Source organism: Loxodonta africana, chromosome 2 (genome assembly GCF_030014295.1).
Source record: "Loxodonta africana isolate mLoxAfr1 chromosome 2, mLoxAfr1.hap2, whole genome shotgun sequence".
Lineage (NCBI taxonomy): Eukaryota > Metazoa > Chordata > Mammalia > Proboscidea > Elephantidae > Loxodonta > Loxodonta africana.
Window position 1 is genome coordinate 66,668,819 of NC_087343.1, and position 21,378 is coordinate 66,690,196.

The following is a 21,378-nucleotide window of genomic DNA, read 5'->3' on the forward strand; positions in this document are numbered from 1 at the left end:
GGAAGAGACGCCGGAGGTGCGCTCTGCGCAGGCGCGCGGCGCCCCGCCTCCCCAGCGTCGGCTGCTGGGCGGGAGGAGCGGGCCCTCCTACTCTCCGCGGCGCCGCCTCACGGCCCCGTCCCTTGCTTCACCCCGACGGCCCGGTGTGCGCGTCCTCCCGCCGGCCTGCAGGCCGGGCGCTTCCGCCTGCCCCGCCGCTGCTCCTCGCGGCCCCAGCTTGCGTTCACGCTGTCGCCCGGGCCAGCGCGGCCGCGGGCAACCGCTCCCCCTCCCGCACGTACCCCGCCCCCTCCCTGCCTTTTCCGCTCTCCGATCCCCCTCCCTCGGCCCGCAGCCGCTGCTCCAGATGAGGTGATGGCAGCGTCCAACTTCGGCAAGATCCAGATCGGGATTTACGTGGAGATCAAACGGAGCGATGGTGAGCCGCGTCGCGGGCCTGGCCAGCCCCGCGTTCCGGTGTACACGGAGGGGACGCGGGCGCCGGCCGCCTCATTGATTGCTCCGTGGGCTGTGGGGGCGGGAAGGCGGCGGCCGTGGCGCTTTTGTGTGTGGCTTGTGTGCGGGTGAGGCCGGCGTGGGGTCCGCCCGGGGCGCCGCTGTAGTGCTGGGGGCGGGGAGGGGCCTTGAGGAGGGCTGCGGGGGGCTGGGCCGCGGGGGACGGCGGGCGGGCAAGGGGCCCGGGTGTCGCGGCCTGCGCCTGTGGGGGCTTCGGGCGGGCGCGGTGGCCGGGAGGACGGCCCCTCGCTCCGCCTGCGATCGCCATCCTCTCCGGCGGCTGCAGCCCTGAAGGGAGTGGGCTTCGTGAGGGCTGACCCTGCCGCGCGTTTCCTCCCGGCCTCTTCATTTTTACTGGCCTCTTTGAACGTTGGGGGTGGGGAGGATGCAGAGCAGTGATTTCAGCGTGTGCAGAGCCGACTTCTGCTTCAGAGGCTGAGATGGGGGGGAAGACCGATTCCGCTGGTTTAAACTGCTGTGTGGTTGTCAGGCCTCTCCCCCGGCTCTCGTTTCTGGAGCTTGTTTCTTCATTTTTGCTAGCCCCTTTTTTGGGAGAACGATGTAGAGAATGTCATGCTCAGCCATGAATAAGGATGGGGGAGCAATGGGAAGAAATAGTCGATAAGCTTTTCAAAGATGATGAGACTGAAAGGGAAAGAGAGGAGATGAGCGCCGTCAGTGCGAGACATTGCCCAGAGGGTGGGGGCGGGCGACCGGATGTTGATATTTTCACACCCCCGGGAGAGGTAAGAGGGAAGTGTGAGGGGCGGTGAAGACATGTTTAATAATAATTAAAAAAAAAAAAAAAGGCTTGTGTGTCTTTCTGTAGATTCCTCTTGGGGAAAATGTTTATTTCAGTAACTTTGGGTGGGGAGTGAGGCACGCCGCCAGACTTGGAAACAACCTATGTCGTAAAGGAGAGAAGTAAAATTCTTTTCTTTCGGTGTGAATATTGAAGGAACTAGAGGTGTGTGATGTTCTTGACTGACTCTGCCTCGCTAAACCAATTTCTTTAATTTATGGCTTACTTTCTGTCCCTTAGCCTAGTCTGTAGCAATCTTGGTATCACATCCGCATCGTCTGGGTTTCTACGAAGTTCGACCAAGTTATGGGAAGCTAGATTGACTTATCTGTGTGATATACTGGAAGACCCAGTATAGGTGATGGATTTTTTCCCCCTTCTTTGTACTTCAGGTCGTTTGTGTTAGCAACTGGAAGCATCATTATCCTGTATGTAAAAAGATAGATTATACCCATTGAGCTTTAGAAGTTAATGGTAACACTAGTGGGAAAGAGATGTCTCCTTTACTTGGGTTGGGGTTTCTTTATTTTTTTTTTCTCCTCAGATTAACTTTATTGGAACAGCGCTGTGTCATTTCCTTTTTAGGTGAATGTGATTTCGCTGTATACCAGCAAAAGTAGTATTTACATATAATTTTCAAAACTTTGGGTGCAATAAAATGTATCTTTTTAACCTTCTTATAAACCTTTCATTATGAGTGTTAACTGTAAAATCTGTTATTGGAAAAAGTAGCATTTATTTGACATTTGAGAGGTTTGTATGTTTTCAAGGCATTTTTCTGAGTCGACATCTTTTTTTAAAATGTATTGAGCTTGAAGCTGTATTGGTTCTTCTGGAGTTCTAGCCTCTTGTTAATTGCTGTCAAGTCAATTCCTAGAGCCTTATAATATTCTTTGCCCTATTCAGCCTGTACCAGAAATTCTCAGACATACAAGAGTATTGTGTTCTTATATATGTGTTAGTAACCTAAACTCACATTTCAAAAGCAATTTTCCCGTAAGAAATAATGGTAAAAAATGGAAATCTTTACAATGTGTATTATCCTAACCTAGTAGTTTTGTGATACTGCACATATTTATGGGCCTTGGGTGCATGATGGAGTTGGTGGAAGACAAAAGATAAGTTGAGAATTTGAAAGGAATAATCATTTGCATTTAATGATGGTGTTTCATAGTAGAAACTGATATATCAGAGACCTCCCTCAAGCTTTTCCTTTTTCCCTTTAAAGACACTTTTGCTTCCTCCCCCTTGTATAGCAGATCTGTGTTGAGTAAAACACTAGTGGTTATTGTAACTAAAATAAACTTTACTGTTTGATGAGCACTAATGCCTGAGACAATAGAAATCACATAAATGAAGAAGGGCTGCTTCAGATGGCTATTAACTAGTTACTTGACGTTCTGCACCTTGTTAGTGGTAATCCTTGTCCTTTTTTCAGACCAGGCTTTTCTCATCAGTGATGCTTATATGTTAGGGCATGTTCCAAGGGCAAACAGGTAAACTTAAGATGATTTATACTATCTTTCAAGACCCTGCTCAAAAACTAATCCCAGCAAGTCTTCACTGTGCTAAAACCAGATGGCCAACTTGCCTCTGACTTCCTCAGTCACTTTGTACCATTCACTAGACATCATATTTCCTTGACTATTAGTATTTAGGTACATTTCTCTTAATATTATGCTTTCAAACTATACTAGGGGAGGGGTGGTATGAAGAATGCAATGGTGGGGGGATGGCAGGCTAATAGACTGTTAAGTTCCCTGTATTCCCCTTATGTGCCTGACAGGGTTCTTTGCATTTGTTTTTGAGTAAATCATCCATTATTGGATTTTTGGTTTTCAACATTATTTTAATTAACCACTCAGACGAAATCTTACTGGGAGGTGAAAGTTCCATCTAGGCTCATCTGTACTGCAACTATTCTACTATGACCCCCCACTGCCTACACTGGCCCCTTAGTTCAGGATCCCCAGATTCCATTGAAACTGAGTGATCTGCTAAGGCTAACTTGAGTTTTCTGGTATTCTAAGGTTAGAGATGACAGGAGTTAGGCTTGGACTACTGAGATTGTTCCCAGCCATAGATGATAATCTAGTATGAAATTGGATTGGTTTCTGGAAATGGACACTTACGTGTAATTTATTCTCTTGCATTTGTCTTTTAACTTTATGATTCAATTCCTTAAAGTCCAACGACTCTAAAAACTACAATATTAACTGTTGTGTAGCTTAGTCTTATTGGCAGATTTTAAAAACTGCACTGTTAAAGCATTTCTTACTGGTTGTACAGCGTCTGTGACTACGTTTTGGTAAATGGGGGAGGGATAAGAAATGTTGAATATTTCGAAGCTGCAGCCAAGACGGGATTATTTTGGGGGTCATTTAGTCACAATGTTGATATATAGGAACTGAAGGAAATCAGGATGTCTAACCTAGAAGGATTCTTGGAGATAATCTAGTTGTCAGTTTTACAAAGGTAGAAACTTAGTCTCAAATAAGTGGATTGTCTAGGTTTATACAGCTTGTTAATGACAGCCATGTATGTCTTGCATAGCAGAGAATCTATACTGTTAAGAACTGTAGCGGTAAAGAGAGAATTCTGTTACTTCAGAAACATACTGATTTCTACAGCCAGATAAAGGTATAGGAAATTAACTTCTTATTTGGGAAAGCCACCAGAGAGCAGTGTCACAGAGCCCGATTGGAATGATTCCTGGTAGAACGTGATACAGTATAGTTACTAAAACCAAAAAACCAAATCTGTTGCTGTTGAGTCAGTTCCGACTTATAGCAACCCTATGGGACAGAGTAGAACTAGAACTGCCCCATACAGTTTCCAAGGAGCGCCAGGTGGATTTGAAATGCCGACCTTTTGGTTAGCAGCCGTAGGTCTTAGCCACTACGCTACCAGGCTTTCCGTATAGTTACTAGAAGATCACAAAACCAAGAATAAATTTGTAGGACTGTGAAAAGAAAATATTGCTGCTTCTTAATTAAACGTTGGTGAAAAAGTGTTTTTGATTAGCCCTGAAATCCATGGGAAATTGAAAAATTTCAAAGAATTTTTGTTATTTGGGAATTTTGGAGCTTAGGGCAGGCAACCTTTAGAAAAGGTTTTAAATGGCCTAATTCTCATATGGGAATTCCACAACACTTAATTTTGCACATGCAGAACCTATACATGGACCAAGAGGCAGGCATTCAAACAGAACAAGGTGATACTGCACGGTTTAAAATCAGGAAAGGTGTGTGTCAGGGTTATATCCTTTCACCATACTTACTCAATATGTATGCTGACCAAATAATCCAAGAAGCTGGATTTAATGAAGAATGCAGCATCAGGATTGGAGGAAGACTCATTAACAACCTGATAATATGCAAATGACACAACCTTGCATGCTGAGAGTGAAGAGGACTTGAAGCACTCACTGACTACAGCCTTCAGTATGGATTACACCTCAATATAAAACAAAAATCGTCACAACTGGACCAATAAGCAACATCATGATAAGTGGAGAAACTTTTGAAGTTGTCAGTGATATCATTTTGCTTGGACCCACAATCAGTGCCCATTGAAGCAGCAGTCAAGAAATCAGATGACGTATTGCATTGGACATATCTGCAAAACACCTTTCTAAAGCATTAAAGCAAAGATGTCACTTTGAGGACTAAGGTGTGCCTGACCCAAGCCATGGTATTTTTAGTTGCCTTATATGCATTCCAAAGCTGGACAGTGAGTAAGGAAGACCAAAGCAGAACTGATGCATTTGAATTATGGTGTTGGTGAAGAGTATTAAATATACCATGGTCTGCCAGAAAAATGAACAAATCTGTCTTGGAAGAAGTACAGCTAGAATGCTCCTTAGAAGGGAGGATGATGAGGCTTCATCTTACATACTTTGGACAGGTTATCAGGAGGCACCAGTACCTGGAGAAAGACATCATACTTGGTAAAGCAGAGGGTCAGCAAAAAAGAGGAAGACCCTTCAGGAGAGGGATTGACACAGTGGCTCAAACATAGCAATGATTGTGAGGATGGCACAGGACCGGGCAGCATTTTGTTCTGTTGTACATAAGGTCACTATGAGTCAGAGGGGACTCAGAGGCACCTAACAACAACAACAACAATTCTCCACATACTTTGCAACATTTAATCTTCTGGTAGTTCATCTGTATGTCATTGTATAGGTTTTTGGCAAATAGAACGTGTGTATTTAGGTAATAAAAATGAACCACATAGCAATTTATTGTTTTTAGGTTCAGTTTTGTAACTCTGATTATGGGGATGGGATGGGAGAATTTATAGATTAATAATATCCTTTTATATGGTGACTAGCATGATAATGGTTCCATATATGTATTTGTTAGGCCTTCATAATTTGCCAAAAACCTATTGCTGTCAAGTTCATTCCGACTCATAGCAACCCTATAGTACAGGGTAGAACTGCCCTATAGCGTTTCCGATGAGTGCCTGGTGGATTCAAACTGTCGACCTTTTGGTTAGCAGCTGTAGCTCTTAACTACTATGCCACCAGGGTTTCCATAGTTTGCCAAGTGCTTCCAAATGTGTTGTCTACTTGGATCCTCGTAGAAACCGTGAGGTAAGCAAGGTAGAAAGGTGGTAGAGTTAACATTTTTACTGAGGTGAAATTCACGTAACATACAGTTAACCATTTTAAAACACACGGTTCAGTGGCATTTAGTGTAATCACGGTATCGTGCAACTACCACCTCTCTATAGTTTCAGAACTTTTTCATCACTCCAGAAGATACCCCGTAGATATTAAGCAGCCACTCCCCCATTTGCCCTCTTCCTTTGTCCCTTGGTAGCCACTAATCTCCTTTCCGTCTCTATGGATTTGTCTGTCACGGATACATCATATAAAGGGAATCATACAATAGTCAACCTTTGTGTCTGGCTGCTTTCACTTAGCATAATGTTTTCAGGGTTCAGCCAAGTTCTGGCATTTATCAGTACTTTGTTCTTTTTTAATACTAAATAATAATCCATCGTATGAATATACCATAAGTTGTCTACCCATTCATCTGTTGATGAACATTGGAATTGGTTCTGTCTTTTGGCCATTGTGAATAGCGCTGCTATGAACATCTGTGTACAAGTTTCTCTGTGGACATATCTTTTCATTTCCCTTGGGTATATGCAAAGGAGTAGAATTGCTTGGTCATATAATAATCCTGTGTTTAACTTTTTGCAGAACCACCAGGCTGCTTTCCACAGCAGCCACACAGTTTTTCATTCCTACCAGGCATGTATGATGGTTCCAATTTCTCTAAGTCCTTGTTTTGTTTTGTTTTTTAAAGTCATCCTAGTGACTGTGGAGTGGATTTTCTTTGTGGACTTAATATAGAAAATTGAATAAGCTCATGGACATTGGAGTCTTGTCTAAAGAAAATTTAGATTAAACGGAGTATCATCTCATTGTTGGTTAACCCTAAGTTAACTTTTTGCTACTCTCTCCGAAGAGTGAAATGAAGAGGATATCCTTTTTTAAAGTTACGCTTCTAATTCTAGTCCTTCCCTATGGCCTTCTCATTTTTGGCTTTAACTGTTTTTCTCCCAGGGTGGCACAGATGGTTACGTGCTAGACTACTTTTGGTTTGAACTCACCCAGAGGCACCTTGAAAGAAAGGCCTGGTGGTCTGCTTCTAAAAGGTCACAGTCTTGAAAACCCTGTGGAACTCAGTTCTATTCTGCAACTCATGGGGTCACCATGAGTCAGAATCAACTTCAGAGCAACTGGTTTGGTTTAGTGTTTATTTTTCTCACTATCTACCCATAAAGCCTGCAGTTCAAATGGACCTTCAGTGGTGTACGGGAGTATTTAGGTGTATAGATCTTAAAAGATTATGGCATGTCACAAAATAATATCTCACATTGCTCTGTTTTCTTACTGCAGATATGAAATACAGTTTTATTTACAGCCTACTGTATGTCAAGCAAGGGAGCCCTGGTGGCACAGTGGTTAAAGTGCTCAGCTGCTACCTGAAAGGTCAGTGGTTTGAACCCACCAGCTGCCCTGTGGGAGAAAGATGTGGCAGTCTGCTCCCATAAAGATTTACAGCCTTGGAAACCATATGGGACAGTTCTACCGTGTTCTCTAGGGTCACTTTGAGTCAGAATCGACTCGATGGCAGTGGGTCAGGTATTGGAAATACAAAAAGGATAAGGCACACACATAGTTCCTGCTCTCAAACGTAAATAAATGACTGATATGTAGTGTGATTAGTACTGATAGAGAATGCCATCTATGTGTACATCATAATTACTGCCCTTTTGAGGTTTAGGTCCTTGAGTTAGACTCTTAAAGTTATGGGTCTTCTGGATGAAAAGTACATGTTACACATGCTGCCCCCTCACCTCCTCTAACCATGACCGTTATCATTCATGGCATGCTTTCCTGATGAATCCACATTCAGCCTTGGAATCCTTAATGTCGTACTGCCAGCCTTGGTAGACCCCGTTAGTCAGTTGACATCTTCATCATTTGTCATTACTGGCCTATTTTCTCTAATATCCATTTGAGTTATAACTTTTAACCTCTGTTTTGATATCTGAAGGAATAAAGTCGATTCAGTTTACATTTCTGGCAGACGTGCCCCTGGCAGCAGGTTTCTCTCTCGATATCCTGGGTTGGAGTGCAGGTAAACACAGGAACCAAGGTAGCAGAGCATGAAAACAAGTAGAACCAGCTACAGGTGCCAGTGGCTCCACACAGTATGGCCAAGGGACTATAAGAATCAGACATCTTCCTGGTCTATATTTTGTTTACTGTCAGAGATTTTTTTTTCCAGGTTTTGATTGGCCATTAATTTTAATCAGACTTCACCTATATAAAAGATTTTAAAGGAAAGACAGGATAACAAGGGGGCATCCTTATAGTAAAAGTGCTAAGAGTCTACAACCAGCTAAGAATGACCCTTTTGATCTTAACTCTTGACCAGCAGCTCTCTTTCCAGCCTCACCTTCGTATCTTACACCTTCCACACTGCTGCTTGAATTGTTTCTCTAGTAAGTCAACCTAGGTGATTGTTGATACCTGAAGGGAGTTAACATTTGTGTGTCCATTTGTAAGCCAGTTGCTTTGCTAAACGTATCATATACGGCATCTTGTTTGATTTTTACGACAACCTATAAGGTAGATGAATCTTCCGCAGTTTACAGAATAGGAACTCTTTACTGCACGGAACATGTAAACTGTAAAGTATTTAAGCCTTAAGAAAGGCCATTTCAGACATTAACATCATATGCGTTGTTCAAGGCTTTGGTAAGTATTTTAGGTGTATGGGATATGGGTATATTTAGTGTGAAGATTAGAAATGTAGTTGTGGGATTCTCTTTCCAGACTGGGTAGGGCAAATATAGTAGGTCACAACCCTGACTGCTCATTAGAATCACCTATGCATTTGGGGGCGGGGGGTGGGGGAATTAAACAAAGGAACAAAAACCCCACCAATATCTGGGTCTTTTGTCTAGATATTCTGTTTTAATTGGGTAAGTGTGGAATGAGGCATTAGCATTTTATTTCAGTGTGCAGCCAGGGTTGTGATCTGTTATTTTAGAAAAAGTGCCATCTCCTAACAGTGATCTGACAAGATTTTATGGAAAGTGAAATTTAAGTGGTGGGAAGAAGATGACCAGTAAATCGCTTTTGTGGGGGAAGGAGACATTCCAGGCATGTGGCACAACATCAGAGGAGCCCCTGATCTGGAAACAGAGGGCAGTCAGGTAAAGAACGATTTAACCAGACAGAAGGCAGAGTGAACGTGAGGAAATAAGGGAGGAGTGATCTGTGATAGCTTTTTAAGACATGGAAATAAAGGTGAGGTAAGGATCTTGGAATTAATTTCTAGGATGCTTGGAAGCTACTGTAGGACTTAATCTCCTGAAAGCAGTAGTAGGAGTTGGTGATTAGTGATAGATTAGAGGGAGAGTAGAGCTGAAAATGAGAGCTAGCAAGGATAAGATTGCATTATTGTAGGAGGGTGAACAACCTTAAGGATCAGAGATGAGCTACAGAAACACTGCAAAAAGAGTTGCTGTCATATGGTGATGTATCACTTGGGCTGAGGAAGCGACAGAGTTGAAAAAAAAGACTAAACATTTGGAAAGTCTCGAGTGTAGGTTATAAAATCTCTTCAGTTCTGTTTAATCAAGCTAATCCTGTTGATGAACACAGTATGGATGACTGGATAGCCTGTATGCAAAGAAGGCGTCTAACTCACCTGAGGCAGTTTACTGTTTTTGCCACTAATATCTTAAAAGTGAGTGAGTGTAAGATTTAGGTCACTTCAGGTGAATTTCCACATGTAGATCAGGAATTTACTATTCTGTAACTAACCCTTTTGCCCTCTTAAGACTGAGCTACAGTGTATTAGCCAAGGCCCTCTTGGAATTCCTGGAAGGGAACAGGAAGGAAAACCTGTATTTAAAGAATCTGGTTTTAGCCTTTAGTTTTTAAGGGATGAAGGTTTTTGATTTCTTGAAATGCAGCTGTTCTCTACTTTTTCTTTGCTCTTATTTTTGGCTCTTTTTTTTTTTTTGTGCCCTGGCTTTTGCCATCCCTTTTTCGTCCTCAAGATTCTGAATGACATATCGGCATTTAGAATCTTGTAACTGCTATTTTAGGACTTAAAAAAGGGATAGGAAAACATTAGGTTTTAAGAGTCAAAGCCACTTTTGAAGTAATGGACCAATTAATGACAAGAATCAATAATTTTTTAAGAGTGAGTATCAACCATAAATGGTTGAAGTTAAGGTAAATTTTTGCTCTTCGTTTTTGTCATGCTCAGTCATATTGGCCAATATGAAATATTTAGGGTGTGTTGATGAGAAAATTTTTTATCATGCAATGGGAGGGACTCGGATATAAGTGCTTGACAACCTTTGCCATAATTTCTCTCCTGCAGCCCTGGACATTTTGAGTTTATGTAAAGTTCATATATCATGACAAATACCCATGTGTTGTGTATGGAAACTTCATTCCTAAGATCAAATGGAATCTATAGTACCTGTTCTACTTGAATGATAGGGAATACTTTCTGTAAGCTGTGCACATGAAATTTCATTACATTGTATTTCATGAAAATTGAGTTGGGGGTGCAAATAACATTAGACTTCTTTTTGTTTGTTTGGTAGTATTTTTAAGCCTGTAATTTACTATGGTAGATAGTAGATAATTAGTGAACTGCCTATATTATATTTAGAAAACAAGACTAAATTAGAGGTCCTAATTGAGTGAAGTAAGTTTTAGAATTTAACCAGACACAGCTCTTTGATGAAATACTGCTCTTGGTCAAAACTTGGCTTATACTTTTATAATGAGGAAAATGATGTGTTCAACATTACACATAAATGAGTAGCAAATCTGAGATTAGAACACAGATTGTTGCCAGATTCTACACTGTAATTTCTTTTAGAAAAATTCTTTGTGTACTATGGATATTTCAGGCATTGGAAGTCAAATATACATAATGCTTTCATTTTTCTTCCTATATTATAATTTACTCTCAGGTGTTTTATTAATCCAAGTAGTCGCTTTATCCGATGCCCTTTGAGGGTGTGGATAAAGGACTTTTCACTAGGAAAGATTACTGTGTCAGTTAAAATAGTAAATAGCTTTTACACGCGATGCAAGCGCTCTGTGTCTCTGTAACTTCTTTTGAAAAAGAAATTATGGTCGTCTCTAGTCTGTCTGTCATTGCCTAAATTTAGGCCCTTCTCACTGACAAGAATTTCAAAAGCTTAGACAGGTACCATGCTGTCATGTCAAAGAATGCTTTCTATCAGATGAGCAGCTATATTGTCGGGAAAAAAAACCAGATTATAGCAACTTGCTAAGAATGTGCTGACATAATAGACCAGTTTGGGTGTCTGTTCAGATTTAGTGATCTTTATTTTACAAAATTGTTATTTGAACTTGTTTTGGAATTCTATGTAGGTTGCATTTTTACTGTTGTTTTGTTTCCACAGTTATAGCTGAGGATTGACTATAGCATGACCCTAAATATATATGTATATTTTCTTTGTATGCTCCTCGAGTTGCAGTTTCATTAAGAGTGGTACATTGCCTTTAACCTTACATGTTCTTTAGGGTTCCTATTAAGAGCCATTCTTTAATTAAAAGTAAATAGAGTAGCAAAGTGTATATGGGTTTTTGTGTGAGAGACTGACTTGATTTGTAAACTTTCACTTAAAGCACAATAAAAATTATATACATAAAAAAAGTAAACAGAACTTCTTGTTTTCTTCCTATCCTTCAGATCTTTACTTCTTTATTCACGTAGGCGCTTCTTTGTCTATTCTGTTAAATGATAGTGTTCTTCAGGGATTGGTTCTCAACCTGCTGTACTTTACAGTCAGTATTCTCTCCCTGGGTAAACTAAATGCTTCTCTTCAGCCCAGGCCAAAAAAAAAAAAAAAAAAAATCCATTGCCATTGAGTCAGTCCCTGCTGATAGGGACCCTATCAGACAGAGTAGAACTGTCCCATAGAGTTTCCAAGGCTGTAAATCTTTATAGAAAGCAGACTGCCGCGTCTTTCTCCAGTGGAGTGGCTGGTGAGTTCCAACTGCCAACCTTTCAGTCAGCAGCCCAGCACTTTAACCAGGGAGACATCTCAAATTCATCATGTCCAAAAATGAACCCAACGTCTACCCTCTTTCAGCCCTGCAAATCTGCATCAGTATCTCTCATGTCTTCCTTGACTTGTTCTTTCTTAATACCATATCCTATCACATTCTCTTGAATCCATACACTTTTTCCATCTGTACAACTATCGGTCAGGCTAGCATTATATCTTGCCTGTACTGTTGCAACAAATTCTTAATAGGTCTCTCCATCTCTGGTTATTAGTTTTTGAAAGTAATTTTCAATCAAATAATTTTTATCCCCTCATGTCCTTGGTTAAAACTTTTTGATAGCTTCCTCTTCTGCCCTTGATATGTATAAAGCTCAACTCTAATATGGCCTGCAAGACTCTGAACAATCTGACTTGCCTCTCCAGTCTCATTTCTTTCCACTTTGTTTAACGGACACTATAGGAGGAGCTCTGGTGATGCAGCGGTTAAGACCTCAGCTGCTAACCAAAAGATAGGCAGTAAACCCTATGGGGCAGTTCTACTCTGCCATATAGGGTCACTGTGAGTTCGAATCGACTTTACAGCAATGGGTTTTTGGTTCCATACTCTAGGTACAGTGAACACCTCACTTTCATCTAACCTAGGTAACTGCTGCTTCTCCTTTACGCTTCTGTTAAATATCTCATCTTTAGGGAGGTCGTCCTTGATTCCTAGACTAGGATGGGTCCCCTGCTTTATGTTCCCCTACTCCTCTCTGCTTACCCTGTCAAATACTCGTAAGATTGTATTAACTGTTAGTTATCTCTCTGGCTCAGATCCAAGTTCTACTGTATCCGCAGTGCCTAGCAAAGGGTCTCTACACAAATATATTTGCTGAACCAATGATTAAGTGAATTTCTAGCTTGGGCTGTTCTTTCAATTCTCTGTCTATTCAAGTTTTGGCATTCTAAAAAAAAATTGGTTTGTATTCATCTCAAGGCGTCAAAAGTATGACATGACAAGGTATGTGTCATTGCTTTTAATGCATACCTTTAATTTTCCTTTTAAGTTTAATTATCTGTTTTTAACAGCAGTCAGTGGTTAAAGCACTTGGCTGCTAATCGAAAGATCGATGGTTCGAACCCAGTAGCTGTTTCGCAGGAGAAAGATGTGGCAGTTGCTCCTGTAAAGATTATAGTCTTGGAAATCCTGTGGGGCATTTCTCCTTTGTCCTGTAGTGTTGTCGTGAGTCAGAATAGACTCCGGCAGTGGGTTGGTTTATAGTAAATCCAAAGTTCTGTAAGGGTGTATACCTTCTTCCTCCTCCTCTCCTCTGCAGCCACCCTGTTCTCCCACAGGAGACAACAAGTATTACCAGTGTCTTGTGTATTTGCATCAGTGTTTTTTGTTCGGTTGGTTGGTTTTTTGCATTTTCGAGCAAATATGTGTTTGTGTATGTCTATTTATATGTGATATAGGTATGTGTACGTATGTATTTTTTCCCTTACAGATGGTATATGGTACACGCTGGTGCTTCTTTAAAAAAAAAAAAAAAAAAAAAAAATTTTTTTTTTTTTTCCATTTAGCAATGTCTCGGAGAACCTTTTTCTTGAGTCCATAAATTTTCTCATTCTTTCTCATAGCTGTATTTTATGACTGATTAAATATACCACAATCTTCTGTTGATGACATTTAGGTTGTACCTAATCTGTACCTACTACAACCTATACTGTATTGAATAACGTTGAACCTTTTTCATGTTATACATATGTGGATATATCTCTAGGAGAAAGTCCTAGAAGTAGAATTGTTGGTTCATAAAGTTGTATATTTGTAATTTTGGTAGATTTTGCCTTCCATAGAGAACGTATAAATTTACCTTCCAGCAGTATCTAGGGTTCCAATTTCTCTATATCCTCTCCAGATGTTGTTATTGCCTGTCTTATTATAGCTGTTCTGTTGTTGTGTGCCTTCAAGTTGATTCCAATTCATCATGACCCACCCCGTAGAACAGAGTAGAACTGCCCCATAGGATTTCTTTAGACTGTATTCTTTACAGGAACAGATCACCAGGTCTTTTCTCTCAAAGAGCAGCTGGTATGTTTGAGCTATGGACCTTTCAGTTAGCAGCTGAGCACTTAGCCATTGCACCGTCACGCTCTTAGCCATTACAGTGAGTACGAAGTGACATCTCATTGTGAGTTTGATTTGTATTTTCCTAATAAATAATGATGTTGATTATCTTTTCATGTGCTTATTGGCCATTCGTATATCTTTGGATAAGTAAATTTAAGTCTTTTGCCAGTTTTTTTGTTGTGTTATCTTTTGTTGTTGAATTGTTAGAATGCTTTATATATTCTAGATATATACTAGTTCCTTATCAGATATATGATTTGCAAATACTTTCTCCCATCCTGTTGATTGTCTTTTCACTTTTTTGATAGTGTCCACTGAAGCACGAAAGTTTTACATTTTGATAAAGTCCAGTTTATTTTTCTTTTGTTGCTTGTGCTTTTACTGTCCTGTCTAAGAAACCATTGCCTAATCTAAGGTATGACCTACTCCTTTTACTTTCTTCTACCATCTTCTCCATGGCCTATATTACCTGAGATATTTATATATGTTCTTCCTTGGTCTTAACCTCTTAAAACAGAGAGCAGAGTAATTGGGCATTTGTCAGCAAATACATTGCAGTTCATTGGTGTTATCCATAAGACCTTGGGTATGTTTAAATTCTACCCTTGAAGTTATCTGTCTTTGTTACCAGGGCTTAAGGGTGGTAGATGGTTGCCTATTGTATGTGTAGGTGTGTATATGTGGTATAATGTGCCTGGAGTTCGAAGAGACCATACTAAACACAGCATAGAACCAGGCATAAAGCGATTCATGGAAGGTAGAGTTCAAACTCGAACTATGATAACATCTTGTACTTCATAATCATATCCTATATATGATTTTTAAACAAATCAGTGGCATGTGATTCAGTTTACTAAAAAATTATCAGCTATACTAAAACAGCAGCAAAAGCTGGGAAATGAAAATAAATGGATTAAAAAAAAGGGGGTTAAAGTAAAAAGAATGTTTTAAAAACTCATAAAATTATATTTCCATGTGTACTGAAGTAAATATGGATGGATTGATATGATATCTGGGATCTGCTTCAAAATTATCCAGGAGTGATGGTGGGAGGCATCCCAACAGGATTGGCCATGTGTTAAATATTAATGAAGCTGAATGAAGAGTATATGGGGGTTTATAATATATTGTACAGTAAAACCCATCAAAGCCAGAACCTGTGTAAGGTGGAAGCCTGTCAGAGAAGGAAAACTGGAATATTTTCCACTAAAACAAGTGATAGAAAAGTGGCAAGACTATGCCGCGTCAAAGATGGAAAACTTGTGAGACCTGAGAAAACAAGGCAGTACCATTGAGTTCTGGCTCTTACAGGTTTCACTGTATATGTTTGCAGTTTTTCATAATAGACTTAAAAGAATTTTTTTTTTAATAGAAACAGTTAAAACAAAATGACTCTCCAGACCTTATCTTTCTCCTGAGCTTCGGACCTGCCTTCTAGATATTATATTAGCACATAGATTTCCTGCTAGTATCTCAAATTTAACTCATCAAAAATGGAGCCCAATTACTTTTTCCTTACATCTCTTGTATTTTCCTGTATTCCATATCTTGGTTAATGAAAACACTGTATACCTAGTCTCCCAAGATAGAAATTTCATAGATATTGTCAGCTTCCCTCATTTCCTGAATATTTTTGCTCCTCACTCACTGCTCTTCTCTTCAACCCTGGCCTCTCAGTTCTTTAACCTTTGTTGCAGTGGTCTTGACCTCCACCTCACCTCACCTCACTATACCTTGGCATTCTTTTCTTACCAATACCATTTCCATAATGTCACTTAGAGGCGCTGATTCTTCACTCACCTACCCGCCTCCCCTTTTCCTTTCCAGCGTACTCCCTCGAGTATCCTGACTCCATTAGTTTTTTGACCACATCAGGATTTGCAATCTTACTATTTTTTATTGTTCTTGCAAAAAACTAAAAAAAAAAAAAAAAAAAACCAAACCCATTGCTAGTCAAGTTGTTTCTGACTCATAGCGACCCTAGAGGACAGAGTAAAACTGCGCTGCAGGGTTTCCAGGTGTGGCTGGTAGGTTTGAACTGCTGACCTTTTGCTTAGTAGCTGAACACTTAAAAGCTGTGCGACCAGGGCCTTAGTTTCCCTCAAACCCTCACTTGCCTCCTGATAAAAGCACTCCCTTGTACGTATAATGTCAACTACCTTTACTCTTTCTTAATTGACAACCCCAAATCACTTTCTTATATATATTTTAAATACCCTTTCCTATTTCTTAATTGGCTGAAAGTGATTGCAGGGGAAAAATGTTGAATTTTTGTGACTGATCGCAATTTAAATTCATGACTGCTTACCTTGAATGAACAATCATATCCATAGTCCAGTCATTCATCTTTCCTTGCAGACTTTTTTTTTTTATAAAATCCTTAGTATTTATCTACTCAGCCACACTCCCAGCAGATGACCTTGTTCGCTGTTTCACCACTGAAAGATGTAAGTGATTACAAAAGAACTTCCACACATCTACCATATCCACCCACCTGCTAGCATCTGTGCCTATAACTCTGCCTTCCTTACTCTTGCTTTGGATGTGTGTTTGCCTGTTCCTATTTTAGGCCGAAACCCTGGTGGTGTAATGGCTAAGTGCTATGGCTGCTAACCAAGAGGTTGGCAGTTCTATTCTGTTCTATAGGGTTGCTGTGAGTTGGAATCTACTCGACAGTAGTGGGTTTGGTTTTTGGGTTTTATTTTAGGCCAGTTTTCTCCACTTGTGTGCTAGATCCTATCCCTACTCACCTACCCAAAGTCACTACCTAAGCAGCTCTCGCCTATCTGTGCTGCATCATTAGTTTTTTATTTTGTTTTTGTTTCTCTATTAAATCATTCCATCAGCATATTGCAATGGTTTTTTTCTTTCATCTTAAAAAAAAAAAGACCTGGATCCTACTTTCACTTGTAGGTATTGCTCTTACTTAACCTGTGGACAGCATTTCACACAGTTGATTTACTTTACCTTTCTTGAAACACCTTCTTCACTTAGCTCCTAGGACTCTACTCCTGGTTTTTTTTGTTGTCGTTGTTGCTGCCGCTGTTGTTCCTTTTTTTTCTTCCTGCTAACTTCTTGATCTTCTTTGGTGGTTCCTCATTTTCTCCCTAACCTCCATACATTGAATACCAGAACTTATATCCCTTTTCTCTTGGTGATCACTTCTATTTTCATGGCTTTAAATACCATCCATATCAGTGTTCTCCAGGCTTTTTTTTTTTTTTTCCATTATCATTTCCCCAGAGAGACTTTTTGGACATTTCTTTCCAAACTCCGCCCCCCTCCCCTGATGTTTTAATACCACAGATATAGTATATATCTGTAAATGTGCTATGGCCCTTTGAAGGGCCACAAACCATTGTGGTATCTTAAGATCTCCCCCTCCCAAGAACCAAATTTTGCCCCCTTGGGGGGTGTTATTACCCCTATTGAGAAAGCATGCCCTAAAAAAAATGCTGAAAATTCTGAAGTTTATAAGCCTGGGATATCCCCAGTGCATCAGACAGCCAGTTGCTACCTCCACTAGATGTCCAATAAAAAAACCAAACTAAACCCACTGCCATTGAGTCGGTTCCGACTCATAGCGACCCTAGGACAGAGTAGAACTGTCCGATAGGGTTTCCAAGGAGTGCTTGGTGGATTTGAACTGCGGATCTTTTGGTTAGCTGCTGTAGCGCTTAACTACTACGCCACCAGGGTTTCCAGATGTCCAATAGGTATCTCAAATTCAATATGTCCAAAACCAAACTCATAAACTGGCACTTACCTATCTCTCCACGTTGAGCATCGTTGGCTCTACCCTTCTTTGTGCACCTTTTGCTTTAGCCACTTTGGATTTACTATTCTGCATTTTAACCTAGTTGTAAAAGGGCTTAAAGGAGTGATCGGTTATTCTCACAATCCAGACTGGCTAGGCATTTAAAGTAGAAATTTCCCTGGCTCAGAACCACTTACCATCATTGGCTTGCACGGGTAGATTGAAGCAGGGATTGTGATGACAAATTCCTGGGGGAAGTAGTGACATTGCCAGCAGGGATGGAAATTTCAGCAGAAGGCAAGGACTCTTATCTTACTCATTTTTGTATTCCTCCTACCTAAATATGGCCTTTACTACTTGAAAGAAGTTGTGGGTAAACATTCTGAAACTGGTCTGTTGTTCATGACTGCAGCAACACAATAATGCATGTAGGAATTTTGTGTAGTACTTAAAAGTGTGACTATTTTAAAATTAAACTAAGTCAGTTTTAATAATGGCTGATTTAACATTGTACTGGTATCAGCATTTTTCAATTTTATTTTTAATGTTTAAATGTAAACATCATTATTATTTGGCTTGGGTAAGCATTTTCATATTCTCTTCTGGTTCAGAATAGTGCTTTTTGGAATGTATTTTTGAAAATCCCTTATGATGTGTTTGTAACATTCTTTAAAGTTTCCAGGAGAGCTCTTCAATCTTGTTATCCTGGGAGACTGGAAAGACGGACAGCTTTTTAACACTGGGGGCTTTTCCCTATTAGTGTTGGCATATGCCACTGTTTCTATAAACAGTAGCAAGTTTCTTTTCCAGGTCTTATATGGGGCAGTTCTACTCTGTCACTGGGTTTTATATGGTAAGGTTTATCTCATAGTAGAATATTCAGATTGCTTGATTTGTTTATCAGCAAGATAGTCTTTAGAAGATTCTTGGTGTTGTCAGTCTGCTTGGCATCCTCTTTAGCACTTCTTTGACTTTGACTAAACACTTATTTTTTTTTTTCTTATTGTGCTCAGTCACCCAACTTCAGGCCTTAAATTTTCTAACAACAGTTAGGAAAGATAACTGAAAACCAAATTGAATGCCTTAACATTTTATGGTGTTTTTGGCAGTTTTCTAAGCTATGTCTAAATTTCATTAGTAAATACATGTACAAGTCACATTGCTTGGGTTACTGCTCCTGAAAACTGTTGAACATTCCAAAAGATCCCTGTGAGCCTAAGAGAGGATTGTATCTAATGTTGCTATAAAAAGTTTACATAATAGCCCAGCTGTATGGGTGTAGAATTCCCTTTTGAGTAAATAAGAATTTAAGCCAAGGAGCCAGTTAGATTGCATTGCTCAGTGTGTCTAGTGGAACATCTGTGAAAGGCAGTTCTTCACAATTTTGGACTATTAACACGTTATTTTAACAACACAGTAAAACTCAAGATTATAGATAGCAAATCTTTTATTCTCTAACAAATGAACAAAGATATGTTTTGTATATTGTATTAGTTGGAGGAATAGATAAGAATGTGGACTTAAGATCATACATGTGGTGAGTAGCATCTGGGATCTTAAAAGCTTGTGAACAGCCGTCTAAGATACTCCACTGGTCCCACCCTACCTGGAGCAAGGGAGAAACCAAAGACACAAGAGTAAGATTAGTCCAAAGTACTAATGGACCACAACTACCACAGCCTCTAGCAGACAGTCCAGCACAGCTGGATGGTGCCCAGCTACCACCACCAGCTGCTCTGACAGGGATCACAATAGAGGGTCCTGGACAGAGCTGGAGAAAAATGTAGAACAAAATTCAAACTCACAAAAAAGACCAGACTTACTGGTCTGACAGAGAATGGAAACCCTGAGAATACGGCCCCCAGACATCTTTTTAACTCAGTACTGTGGTCACTCCTGAGGTTCACCCTTCAGCCAAAGATTAGACAGGCCCATAAAATAAACAATAATACACATAGCTCAACCATGTATAGGAGACTAAATGGGCACACCAGTTCAGGGGCAAGGGCAAGAAGGTAGGAGGGGACAGGAAAGCTGGTAACAGTGAGCCCAAGGTCGAGAAGAGGGGAGTGCTGACCTGTGATGGGGCTGACAACCAATGTCACAAAACAATATATGTATTAATTGTTTAATGAGAAACTAAATTGCTCTGTAAACCTTCATGTAAAATACAATTTAGAAAGCATTGCAAAAATCTTATGTTTCCTAAATATAACGGGCAAATGATGAACCAAGTCTTTAAAAGCATAAAAGTGTATTTCTTCCCTCTCGTTTTTTTTTCTTTGGTTGTTTCCATATTGGTAGTCTTTAGATCTTATTTATCATGTACTGAGATGTCTGTATTTTTTATTGTTTTATCTTCATGTTTCTTTTTTTAAATTTTTACTTATTTTAGCTAGAATCATAACTATGTAACTTATCATGAATTTTAGTTTTTAGCTTTTCTACATGCAATTTTATACTTTTAAACATATCTTCCCCACTCCCACCCCAAAGTAAGCAAAATAATGTAAGAAAACTCTGATTTCATGCTTTTTGCTGGTGTCATGACCCCTTTGTGACATTTTTCTTATTACCCATATGTAAATTCAGAGTGAACTGTTCCAAAAAGCTGCACATTTGGCCCTTCTAAATGATAATTTTGTTAAAATTGTTAGTTTGCATTATGGTCAATTATTACAGCAAAACAGCCCACAGATCTGAAGTTTACTTGTCACCCCCAGAGGAACTGAGCAGTATTAAATTTATACAACTCTTTTCAAAACAATGGACAGTTGAGGTAAGAATTTGAAAAATTATACTTTGTGTGTAATACAAACAAAATTTGTCTCATTTTTAAGTTGTATTTTCTTCATGAAAATCCTTAACTGTATCATTCCCCTTTTTCTGTCCTAGTGTCAGAACCCTAGCTTTGTGTTTAAAGTCTAAGAAGGGAAAGGGAAATGGTAGAACTTTTTAATTTAGTTATAAACAGTAACATCTTAAGTGTGATAAACCAAAACAGAAAGGTCTCTATGTTTGGCGAAGTCATATCCCCCAGGGATTTACTAAACAGCAACAGCGCTGTTAGCAGTGTCAGCTGAGGCATTATTTGTGTCCTTCTCTAATGACTCCTTGTTCCACCAAAGCTATTGAAGAAGGTGTGATGCTTACGTAGTGCTCATTAAGGATTCTTCTTACTGTTGTTTAGATTAGCTAACAGAACCTGTATATTTGAGTTTGACTTTTGGATCTGCTACTGATTTGCTGTAATGATCTCTGACAAATCACCAGATTCCTTTCTGTCCTCATTTACTGGTCAGTGACATATAGTAACAGATTGACATTTATTTACTGTGGGAGAGAATATAAATAATAGATCATAAACTACTTTGAAGTAGTTGACAACACCAAGAAATAACGTGTGAATATTACTGTGTAGTTGCAAGTGTCTTTCATTTTCTAAATAATGCTCTTAGTAGCATCCTTTGGTTGTCATGTTTAGTTTTATTGTTTGAAAGCAGCATTTTGGCAATCCTTACTCTCCCAACTTTTCGCCTTTTACCTTAGGGTATTAAATCTTTATATTGTAAAATGATAAAGAGGTGGCTGTTTTTCATGTTCTTGAAAGAA

The 21,378-nt window shown here is 39.7% G+C and overlaps 1 protein-coding gene across 3 annotated transcripts in view; it reads left to right on the top strand.

Annotated features, from left to right (window-relative positions):
- The first annotated feature begins 248 nt into the window (after window positions 1-248).
- KIF2A (kinesin family member 2A) overlaps window positions 249-21,378 on the top strand; it is a 79,302-nt gene continuing 58,172 nt past the window's right edge. Inside the window, exon 1 of one of the 3 annotated variants that reach the window (XM_064272391.1) lies at window positions 249-418. In XM_064272391.1, the coding sequence (XP_064128461.1) occupies window positions 355-418 (64 nt within the window). In that variant the 5' untranslated portion in view covers window positions 249-354. The remainder of the gene's footprint in view (window positions 419-21,378) is intronic. The other 2 variants (XM_064272388.1, XM_064272378.1) reach the window with 2 other exon arrangements.